This window comes from Micromys minutus (genome assembly GCF_963924665.1).
Source record: "Micromys minutus genome assembly, chromosome: 24".
Classification (NCBI taxonomy): Eukaryota; Metazoa; Chordata; class Mammalia; order Rodentia; family Muridae; genus Micromys; species Micromys minutus.
Window position 1 is genome coordinate 28,298,994 of NC_137959.1, and position 12,322 is coordinate 28,311,315.

At 41.0% G+C, this 12,322-nt stretch overlaps 1 protein-coding gene and 1 pseudogene across 3 annotated transcripts in view; both read left to right on the forward strand.

Moving 5' to 3' along the window:
• The window catches only part of CBFB (core-binding factor subunit beta), a 40,208-nt gene extending 36,906 nt beyond the window's left edge, over positions 1-3,302 (forward strand). For both annotated transcript variants that reach the window (XM_080936927.1, XM_080936926.1), the window contains exon 6: positions 1,208-3,302. In XM_080936927.1, coding sequence (XP_080793053.1) covers positions 1,208-1,230 — 23 coding nt within the window. In that variant the 3' untranslated portion in view covers positions 1,231-3,302. The remainder of the gene's footprint in view (positions 1-1,207) is intronic.
• Positions 3,303-5,992: 2,690 nt separating this feature from the next.
• On the forward strand, positions 5,993-6,904 carry LOC308436362 (protein FAM98A-like; annotated as a pseudogene). The gene has a single exon. The product of its transcript is annotated as a protein FAM98A-like (transcript).
• The last annotated feature ends 5,418 nt before the right edge of the window (positions 6,905-12,322 follow it).

Here is a 12,322-nt window from a genome sequence, read left to right on the forward strand (position 1 = left end):
GTTACTTAACTGCTGGCATATAACAGGAACATGTAAGTTGAACATGGTTGTGGCTTGATCTAGAGAGAAAATGATAGATGGAGTAGAAATGTCACATTAAGGATATCTTTCCAGATGAACCATCAGAATTTGTTGTTAGTAAGGGGGAAGGACAGTTAAAGGTAACCCAAGTTTTTCTGCCTAATGAAGTTGCCATTATCTAAAAATGAAAAACTTGTGTTGCAGGAACCAGCTTCTGGATACAAATTGAAGTTTGTACTAGCCAGCATTTGGAAGGACTAAAGAAACTGTAAAATACATTCGAATTTGTGCAAGAGACTAAAAGAGAAAGTTGGGGTTGGGGGTTGTAAGATACCTCAGTGAATAAAGGCACTTTCTGCCAAGCCTGATTACCTGACTTTAATGTGCAGTTCTTCCTGTTCTTCCAGACGTTGTGTGTAGGACCTAACACCCATATCAGGCATCACAGAAACATGGCTGTTCTCAAAAACACTGTAGATCAGGCTGGCTTTGAACTTACAAAGATGCCCCTGCCTTTTCTGAGTGCTGGGATTAAAGGCATGTACCATCAGGCCCAGCCATTCAATTTCATTTTCTTTATAAAGTGGAAAAAAATAATAGTACCTATGTAAGTTGTTTGGACCTATTTAGTATATTCATGAAGAGTACTTGGAGACAATTTACATATTGCTTAAGTAAATGTCAGCTATTACTAAAAAAGGAGTTTGCTTCTAAGACAATTAACCATCTTAGTATAGTAAAGTTAAATCTCTTAGTTATGGACTGGAGAGATGACTCAGTGGTTAAGAGCACTGACTGCTCTTCCAGAGATCCTAAGTTCAGTTCTCACAACCATCTGTAATGGGATCCGATGTCCTCTTCTGGTGCATCTGAAGACAGCTACCATGTACTCATATACATAAAATAAATAAATCTAAAACAAAACAAACCTCTAATTCTAAAAATAAACCCATAGTCTTTTTCTTTTCTATTCAGCATATATGCATAGTGTCTTTTTGAATATAAAATGATTATTATTGAGCATTACAAAATGTCATATATAGTTGTAATTGCCTTGCCTGTGAAAATATTGGTTGAAAAGTTTTTGGCTATGAACATTTTTGTATGACACTGTGTCTTAATGTCTTGTATATCTTAAGTTTTCAAACCACATTCATGACTTCATACTACAATTTTGTCATTGCAGGCAAGAAGACAGCAAGACCCTAGTCCTGGTTCTAATTTAGGTGGTGATGATCTCAAGCTTCGTTAATAGGAGCACAGCACATGTGCGCCCATTTCTACATACACACTGCTTCTCGTTAGTATAAATAACTCATTGTGCGACCAGAAACTGTGATAACTGGAGGTACTACAGTATATTTCATGACCTGAGGCAGTAAAAGACATCATCAGCTGCCATGGTTTTGCACTATAATACCTGCATTTCTGATTTTTAAAACGTGTAGCCAGTAATTTTTGGAATTTTTTTCTATGCAAGCTTATCTTGTTGGCATTATTTTGGTTGGGTTGAAAGTATCTACTTTCTTCATTTTAATTTAAAAGTTCATGTCACTTAAAAACAAGATAAGAAATTAAAATTTATATCAGGGTTGCTTAAATTTCTTTTGTACTTTCAGACGAGTTGGTTATACAGCTTTCCTTCTTAGATGAGGTTTCTTGGGTTTTGTGTGTTTTCTCTATATCATTTTGTGTTTTTGTATTCTGCATCATTTTACAAATTAAGATGTGTTGCATTTTTTTTACAAGCTAAAAACCTAGAATAGAGCTGTCTGCCACAGCCTCCTAAAAGAAAAGTTTACAGTTGTTAAAGCCACAGTATCCTTTTAAATGCTAACAATCAACCTTTCTTTCCCCTTCAAACATAAAACTTTAAATTAGTCTTAATTTTTGTCTCAGATTGTGTTTCAAGTTATATTCTATAATCATGAGTTAGGGTAGAGGTATATTCTTCATGGGTGATAATGTTCTACAGAAATGCCCAAAGATGTCGAAGACTGGCTTCTGTTTTATTCAGGGATTTTTTTTTTTTTTTTAAATCAGTCAGAAAAAGGATACTGGAACTTCTTGTATGTAACAGCATATTAAACTGGAGGCAGTGATAAATCAGCTACAAATTAAATTGTATTAAAATAATGTTTAAGATAGCTGCTTTCATGTGTATTTTATATTGCATGCTTTTGTAGAAACAAAATTGATGATGAAGATTAGTCTTAGAAAATATTCATCTGTGCAGAAGATACATTTTCTTCCATTAATTATGAGCAAAACATTCACAGTTATATATGATGGTATTTTACAAAAGGACTATATTATTAGTGCCTTTTGAGATGAATCAGTGCAACAATATTTTTAAAACAGGCCTAGTGTCAAATTGCAATTTTTTTAACTATAAAACTGGAAAAAAGTGCTAAGTCATTGGCACATGCTTACAGATACTTTTCGTGGTCATGTTCATTAAATGTTACTACATTTCTGAATTTTTGCAAAAATGTATTTTATCATAAAATGGCATTATTTTAGAGAATTTTAAAAACTGACATGGTCAATTCAGAAAAGTCTGAATAAGGTCATTGCATTTACAAAGCATATAAAGATACTTGAGTGTGGAGGTGTAACTCATTGTATATAGATCTTATAATTAATTCATAAACAAGTACCTTGTATCTCAAAATAAAAATATTTGTTATATATTTGAAGTCGTGCATGATAAGGATTGTGTTTGAATTATAAACAGTCATGTGTTAGAAAAGATCATGCTGACCTTGCATTACTAAGCACTATGAATGAATTTGGTTGTTATTTGGTGTTGTACAGCCCACATGTTTACACTCGGAGTGTCCTGATTTCTCTGGGGAAATTACCTTTTTAAAGTGATCCTTTACTTCTTAAAATAACATGTTGGTGGTACATTTTCTCTGTTGCTTTTAGCCAAGAGCTTTTAGTCCAGCAGTAAGTGAGATCCCACGGTATTCCTATTGTTGCCATCCCTCTGTAAATAGTGAATGTTTAGTACTAGTTCTGTGCTGCTTCTGTCTGTCTTAATGCTGGCGTTAAGATCATAAACTTGTTTCTCCAGTAGTTCAAGCTTTGAAAATTACTTTTAAGTTATTGATGCAATTTCATATATTTTCGTAATCTATATTTAAAATGACATCATTGCATCATTTTTTCTAAGTTCATCTCCATTAAAACTTGCCTTAAGCTTAAGATTGCTTTGCCATTAGCTTTACTGTACATTTGTATGTTTCATTTACTTTCACATTAAAATTCTGTGTAGTAAAAACAAAATCTTGACTCTTTATTGATATTCGATCATTTCTGTAGTACTAGCTTCAATTCTCTGGTCCTTTTTAACATTTCTTTTTTTAAGGACAGTGCCATCTAGTGGTCATATATTCTAATTCCAAAGAGGCCCTTTAAATCAATGTGCAGTAATTTCCTATTATATGATGTGGTTTTCAAAGACTTGATTGCAGTGGGAGCAGGAGTTCAAGGCCATCCTGGGCTAGTATGTTCTCAATAACCAAAATAGGCTAGAGAGATGACTCTGAGGTTAAGAACTTTAGTTATTGCTAAAGAGTACAGTAGGAACAGGAGTGTGATTCCCAGCACAGAGTAATCAGCTCACAATCACTTCAGTACCCAGGAATCTGTGCCTCTTTCTGGCCTCTTAGAACATGATACATATGCATACAGGCAAATGAATGCAAATACACAAGTTATTGTTTAAAAATACTTATAAAGGCTTTTAAAGTATAGATTAGGAGTGTGTCTGCAAACACACCGGGAGCCTGTCATGGGGCTGGAGGAGGGAGCCAAGGCTGAGCAGGGAGGTACCTGGGACAGTCTACAGCATCCACTGTGCCATTCCTCAACTAGTCCATGACTGGGGGCTTCAGGGAAGTAAAGGCTGTCAGAGCCATATCTCCTTCCTGGGGCAGGGGCCAGGCCTAACCTGCTGAGGATGGGGAGGGCATTGGGCTGGACCGTCCTGTCTGCAGAAGATGGGTGACAGCAAGGTGGTTGGAGGCAAAATGAAGCCTGGTAATTGAGGGCAGAAGAAGCCAGCCAAAATTGACTTGAAAGCAAAACTCAAGCAAAGCTAGCAGAGTGCAAGAGAACGCCTGGCCAGGAAAAAGCTGAGATATCAGTTCTTGGAGGAGCTGGCATCCAGTTGGGAAGGTGGAACTGGAAATGTGGTGGGGAACTGAACCCATGGCTTCAGATATGCTGGGGTGAAGATCATATGAAATGCAGTGATCAAAACCCATCTAAAGTCGATGGAGGACAAATGGGCAGGACTTTGCTACTTGGCTCCATTTTCTGCTTACTCCTCAGTAAGCATCTCTGTAAACCCAAAGTTTCTACCAAAATGTGTGATGATACGTCACGAAGGTCCTTGTGCAACACTTAGTTTTGCCAACCTTCGGACCTGCTCCGTGTTGCTCTCCACGTTGGTTAACAAGTTATGATGCCCGAGACCATAGGGCTGGAGGAAGTGGGTGGAAGCGCACGTTTGCACCTTAGCCCTCTGGCTTTCATGGTTAATTTGTCCTGTAACTGATGGGTTTGTGTGTGTGTTGTTTGGTTGTCACTTTTCATGTTTTTAATCGCCCTACAAAAAGACAAAAATAGGCTGTTTGTCTCCTGTGGGTATCAGCCTTTATGGACCCAATATTACTCCTTTATATTTCCTAGAGTAATGTTTGATTTTCTGTGAGCCATTTCAGCATAAGGTGTGACCATAAAACCGTGACTCCTAGGGGGAAATTTCAGGCATATGCAAATTAGTACAATCTTTCAGGCTAGTATTAGAAATAATACACATTACTATATGGGTATTAAACCCAGTATTCCTAGAACTGGAATCTACATCAGAAAATTAGAGCCATTCCATACATTTGGTTTGTAATAAATAGGTAAACATTTACAAATTTGCTTGCTCACTAACAAATTTCATACAAACAACAAAAACAACTTAAATACTAAGTTGAGACCATTAGGAATTTTGAGCCAGTATCAGGAAGACTGAAGCAGGAGGATTATGGATTGATTATCCTGGGCTACATAATAAGACCCTATTGGGGGAAAAACATATTAAACAATTTTAAATACCACTGCAAGAGAGTGCAGTGAAACCACTGAACCAGAACAGCCCACAGTAGAAAGGAAGGTTTGCTGGGGCTCAAACTGCCAAGGCTGTCTCAGGAGTCGGGGGGACAGAATGGGGGAAAGCAAATTTTTGGTATGTCGACAGTGGGGTCTTTGAGCTGCTGTTACAAACTGTCTGAATCGACCAAGACCTAGATGCCTTTACCAGAGGTAGTTCACCTTTGGGGCAAGATTAAGGGAGAGGTTCCTAATGACTTAATGAGACTCCTGATAAACTCAGAGTTTCAAACCATGCCACAAACACTGCCATTTGGGGGGAGGGGGAGCTCTTGTGACCTAACACTATATATTAAAATGACTAATGTTGCACCAGGAAATTTTAAATTGCTTATATTGCTGCTGTCAATGTCACTGAGATTATAAATGGGTAATGAATTATAAAATGGAAAGAATTCATCAAAGAAAATGTTGAACCCGGGAGAAGAAGCGCATGCGCGAGTGTACGCGTTGCAGGCGAGAGGGCAGCCTGACGACTCGGAAATTTGAATACCACAGTAGCATGGAGTGTGACCCCATGGAGGCTGACATCTTGGAGTCGTTGGAAGATCTAGGTTACAAGGGCCCATTGTTGGATGATGGTGCACTGTTGCAGGCCGTCTCTGCTGGAGCCGCTTCCCCGGAGTTTACCAAACTCTGTGCTTGGCTGGTGTCTGAATTAAGAGTCCTCTGTAAACTGGAAGAAAATGTGCAGGCAACTAACAGTCCAGGTGAAGCTGAAGAGTTCCAGTTTGAGTTAAAGGAAACATTAGCAAAAGTTCCACCTAATCATGTGGGAAAGCCGCTATTGAAGAAGTCGATGGGACCAGCCCACTGGGAAAAGATGAAGCCATTAACCAAGCCATAGCCAATGAATATGAAGTCCGGAGGAAGCTGCTAATCAAACGTCTGGATGTCACCGTCCAGTCCTTTGGCTGGTCTGACAGAGCTAAGAGTCAGACAGAAAAATTAGCTAAGGTTTACCAGCCAAAGCGTTCAGTTTTGTCTCCTAAAGGTAATATTACCGCTGCTCATCTTCTGGCCGCCAGACAAGACTTGTCAGAGATTCTAAGAACAAGCAGTGGGTGCATAAGAGAAAAGACTGCCTGTGCCATTAATAAGGTGCTGATGGGCAGGGTGCCTGACAGAGGTGGCAGACCTAATGAAATTGAGCCTCCACCCCCAGAGATGCCACCGTGGCAGAAAAGACAAGATGGCTCCCAGCAGCAAGCAGGAGGCCGAGGCGGAGGGAGAGGTGGTTATGAACGTTCCTCATATGGAGGCCGAGGAGGTCATGAACAGGAGGGAGAGGTGGACGTGGTGGCTATGACCACGGTGGCCGAGGGGGAGGAAGAGGAAGTAAGCATCAAGGAGGCCGGACAGATGGAGGTGGAGGTGGCTACCAGGACGGTGGTTATCGAGATTCGGGCTTCCAGCCTGGTGGCTACCGTGGCGGCCACAGCAGTGGCTACCGAGGTGGTGGCTATGGCGGTTTCCAAACACCTTCATATACAGGAAGTGGATACCAGGGTGGTGGCTACCAGCAGGACAGTAGATACCACGATGGTGGGCACCATGGTGAACGAGGCAGTGGTCGTGGGGGAAGAGGTGGTCGAGGAGGCTGGGGAGGAAGAGGGAGCCAGACTTATCACCAGAGGGGCCATTTTGAACAGCACGGGGCTATCAGTACACTCACTCTGGGTTTGGACAAGGAAGACATTACACTAGCTGAGGCTACAGACTCATATTTTGCTAGAGCTCAAGTAATAGAAACTTAGTTTTAGAATCCTGAATCCAACATCTATTTCGAGTGAATGTAAGACCACAGGTGGAAGGCACACTCGTGCTTAGGACAACCATTTGCTGGTCTTCATTCAGCTCTTTCTCTTTTATTACTAAACAGTTTTACATAACACTGTTTATTTAAGAAACATATCTCTTCTTTCTATGAGAAACAAATCGTAAAGGCAATTTAAGTTGCCTTTAATTGACCAGTAGATTAATCCAGTTGGAACATACATGCTTTTTTGAAGAAATTACTTGAATAAAATAGTTTCACACTTTCAATATGCAAGTTTTGAAAATGAGGATTTGCCTAGACTTTTTTTAAATTTACTGCTGGGAAACCTTTCTTATATTAACAACTCGTGTGTTTTTCGTAAACTATCTGATGTCTATTCTCTGAGCTTAGCTCTGCCCTGATTGGCATTTTATTCAGAGAGACTTCATCACCTTTCTTTCTGATAGACCTGGTGGGTTGGTTCCTATTACGTGAGCTCTTTTGCAGACAGCACATTCAGCAGCCTTATCCTGTTGGTGGAATCCTGTACCACATGCTCCTCCAAAACCCACGAACATGGCCACAATCCATCAAGACGACAAAAGCAAACTAAGTTGTGAACTGTAATACCTGTACCCACTTAGTTAAGTATAGCAACTCAACAGACCTGCATCCGTCTGAGACAGAAGTCCCTCCTTCAACCTTGTCTTTACTTGAAATTTGCTAGAAGAAATGGTGAGCAGACATCGGCTTTACGCACTAGTTCGTGCCACTGGCTCAGCAAATGCAAGTTAGCTTGCTTTAGGCAGGAGACCTTTCTTGTGACGGAAGTGCATTACAAAGTGGGAGCGAGTCCTGCTCGGTGCAGGGGGCCCTTCATTATTGCTGCAGAAGACAGACGCCTGGCCGAGTCACCCTCCATGTCTGTACCGAAATCACTTGATGCTTCTGCCGGGTTTTTGTACGTGTAAACACTGTCAAGCTGTGAAAGAAAGTGGCTGGAGGTGTGTTTTGTGTGAGAGGTGAGCAATAAAGTACCTGTACATTCAAAAAAAAAAAAAAAAAAGACAGAAAGAAAATGTTGAAGTCATATTAATGGTTTTAAAAATTACTAAAGCAAAGTATATCAGGATGGAAAGATAGCTCAGCAGTTGAAAGCACTTGCTCTTGGAGCAGATCAAGGTTTGGTTCTCAGCATCCACATGGTGCCTCAATACCCATCCTTAACTCCAGCTGGTGGTTAGTATAACAATCTTTCCTGAACTCCGAGGGGACCAAGCATGCACAAGGCGTACATATATACCCGCAAACAAGGCACTTACCCACATAAACTTTAATCAAAACATTAATCATTTAGGGTAGTTTAGAGGAAACGATAGAACGGAGTGCCCCAAATAGACATTATCTCTGGAACCTAGTCTGTCCCCAAAATTGACCCAGTGTCGTAGCAACCTCTAAATTATATAGGAAGCATTGGCAGCTGCGGCATGTAAGTGCTGGATAGTCAGATACCAAGTCTGGATAGTCAGAATCAACTAGCCTAAGGAAGCTTCTGAGCTGAAAGCTGCAATCAACTAGAGAAGATACTGAGTGCGGTTAGCCATCTGTCTAGTCATAGCTTAGCCTGTTTGAAGGAACGTCAGATCAGGGCTACAGCATGAGTTTAGAAGGTGCTGCAGAGGCCTGAGTGAGAGGAGAGCGCTGCTAGGCTTATTTTGTCAAACACACGTGGAGGACATTTGGGCCCGAAGCTTAGGCGAGGACAAGAAGTCGACAACACATTGAGAAGGTTTGAGAAATTTTCTTGATTGAAAAGATCAAAGTCAGAAACAAGTTCTCTTTTAATCATAAAGTAATCTTTTAGATACAGTAGACTGGTACGGACACTCAGGGTTAAGAGGGAAATGTATAGGAACTGAAAGTTTTTTTTTAAAGTATCCATTTTAAAACTTAAAAATGGTCCGTGTTATCTTAAAACATACCCCAAAAAATGGAGCTAGGGAGAGAGCTCAAACGTTCAGATGTAGTTCCTGAAAAGCTAACAAAAAGCTTGAATTTTTGAGCCAAATATTAACAGTGTGCCTACACAGCAGAACTGAACACTGCCAACCATTGAGACAGACCAGAAAGGAGATGGTATCATGAAGAGGGATTTGGAAATACCTGGAGCTGGCGTGTCCTCTGTTTTTATTGGACCAAGCTAGTCACAGTATTGTGGGTCTTCCCCCAGAGAAGACCACTCAGACACAGTCTGAGAGCCAGTTCAAAGTCTTTATTCCAGCCAGAACTCAAGTGCAGCCCCAAGCCTTTCTCAGGGTCCACATTGAAGCAAAACACACACATATACATCCTGGCTGGAAAGCCCCCAAAATTCCTTTCTCATAACTGCAAACTGATAGTTAAAGAAGCTGGAAAGGAAGCCCCAAGGTTCCCTTCCTTCAGCTGCAAGCTAAATACAAAATTCATATGAGGTACCAAAATGGAGTCACCATAGTCAACTTACAGCCCTTGTCACAGCTGCCGCACTCACCTTCCAGATCTAGGGATCGCAGTCCTAATTTTTGTCCAGAAGAACCAGGATGTTCATGGATAGCTCTAATGAGCACCACATGCCACTCTCAATTATTAAGTACTTTGGTCTGTGAGTGCAGCTATATGATAGCACTTGTCCGGCATGCACAAGGCACTACAGGAAAAAGAAAGGGGGCCAGGCAGTTGTTGAGCACGCCTTTTAATTCGAGCACTTGGGAGGCAGAGGCAGGCAGATCTCTGAGTTCAAGGCCAGCTTGGTCTACAGAGTGAGTTTCGGGACAACCAGGGCTACAAAGAAACCCTGTTTCAAAAAAGAAAGAAAGAAAGAAAGAAAGAAAGAAAGAAAGAAAGAAAGAAAGAAAGAAAGAAAGAAAGAAAAGAAAAGAAAAGAAAGGAGCTGGCTCAGTGCTCGGTGGTTAAGGTGGTTAAGATGACCTAGGCACCCACATGGCAGTTCAGAACTGTCACTCCCATTCCAAGGGATCTGAAGCTGGCACACAAATATAAGTACAGGCAAAAACACAAATGCACATAAAATAATAAAACATAATTTTAAAAGAAGGAAGTAACTGTTCTTGGTCCATAACTGGTATATCACTGGAAAGCCCTTCTGAGGAGACTTCTTTGTCTTTTAAATGCCTCAATAGCTTGCCAAGTTGGCACATTGATTATTACCAGAAAGAATGGTGTGCTCCTCCAACCAATTTCTTAAACGATTCAGCCATCCAACTAAGCTAAGATTTAGGTGTGTGTGTGTGTGTGTGTGTGTGTGTATGTATGTGTGTGTGTGTGTGTATGTGTGTGTGTGTGTGTATGTGTGTGTGTGTGTATGTGTGTGTGTGTGTATGTGTGTGTGTGTTTGTGAGAGAGAGAGAGAGAGAGAGAGAGAGAGAGAGAGAGAGAGAGAGGTATGAGATGTGCTTGAGAAGGCCAAAGAGGGCATCACATTGCCTGTAGCTGGAGTTACAAGTGGTTGTGAGGTTCCTGGCATGAGTACTGGGGATTGAACTAGGGTCATCTCTCAAGCTCCAGGCTGACTCCCCTCTTCCTCTCCTATGTGCAATCTGTAATTCCTGCCAAATCCATCAAGTAACTTAAATTTTATTCAAAATGTCTTCATATAAACCAGACACAAAAATGCAGACCCACCAACCGATCTCCTAGGTAGGTGAATGATTGTTTTACAAGCAGAAAACAGGCTTTCTCAAGCTTTTGCCTAAGATACAGAGCTAAAGTAGAACTGGAATTTATCAGTCCATCTGCTTTGTTATTAATTAGCTGCTGTTCTCTGAGGCTGCCCTATAAAACTGAATTTGTAGGATACCAGGACTATCTTCCTGAACACAGTCTTCATTAATTACTTTCTCATATTTCTGAACATCCCTTATTTTAGGAAAATTGTCATTTAAAGGCATTCTTGGGAGTTAGGCTTATTCCCTAATGTACACTGGATGGCTTGTTTGCTTGCTTGTTTTATGGCTTTGTTTTTGTTTTGAGACAGGGTCTCTAGATAACCTTGGATCTCCGGGAACTCCCAGTGTAGATCAGGCTAGCCTTGAATTTGCTTCTGTCATTTCTGCGGAGAGTTTTTCTGCTATTCAAAGCTTCTTTTACTGAAGGACAAAATTTGAGTGGGTCTAATTTAAACAAAGATAGCATCCTGTATTCACAGAAATCACTACACACTACCCCAACTGGGAGTCTCCTAGGAGTTGCCTCTGTGTTCTTCCTGGTTTTGTGGTTTATCCAAACTTTAAAGATCGGGTTTTTTAATTTCTATGTAGAAGCCTGGGGCTTTTGTCTTTGTCTTGCTTCTCCTGTGAGTCCACCCAGCCTACTGAATTTCCGGGGCCTCAGACCCTTTCCCTTCATCAATAAAACTAAGTGTTTTCTGTTGTTTGTTTGTTGTTAGCATAACTATTCCTACTCTGGTTTGGATTACGGTTCAAATTAGAAAGTTGGTGGGGGAAGGCTCACCTTTTTTTCTTTTGTTATTGTTTGTTTGTCTTCTTTGAGACAAAGTTTAATTTATCTCAACCTGGCCTTGAACTCATTTTTGTAGTGGAGCATGACCTTGAATTTACTTAAGATCTTAGTCTCCCAACTGCTCGGATTTCAGGCAGGCACAAATCAACACACCCAGCCTCTAGACTAACAACACAAGTCAGCGTTTCTGCAGCCACTTCCCCACTGGACAGCCCAGTGACCCAGTTGTTTTGGCATGCCACAATGCTTCTCAAAGACATCCTATTATTTTTGTTTTGTCTAATGCCCATAGTACTGACTTGAAAGGTTGGTGACATCTCCACTGTTAGGCTCCGTTGTAGCCAGTTTGAGTATTTAGCCTGACATTTAGTTCCCTGCTAAATACTATCCTTGGGAAATATAATTGAAATCCAGGTTGGCTGCCTAGGATCAAGGAACCTTGAGTAAAGTCTTTACCCTCCATATGCCTCATTTATTCCTCTATAAAATGAGACTGAGGGTGTGAAGTCTTTGTCATCAAAAGAGGTTTCAGCTGCCTCTTAATTTTAGGGTGACCTAAAGCCCCGAAAATTCAGGCTGAATAGTTAGAGGAGCCCCTCTTCTACTCACTGGCACAGGACGCATAAGGATTTAGTCAAGCATTAGCAAGCACCAAATCCGACTCCAGGCGGAGCTGCAGGAGGCAGCCTCTGTGCTTAGAAAGTACTCCCTGGGTTGAGCATTTCTGGATATGAGACCTGGCCCAGAACCCTTCACTCTTCTATCCTCTTGCACTAGCCCTTGCCAGAACACTCACACATCCTACTCTGAGGTGGACCCTGCTCAGAGACCACTGGGTCTAAGGAGAGTACA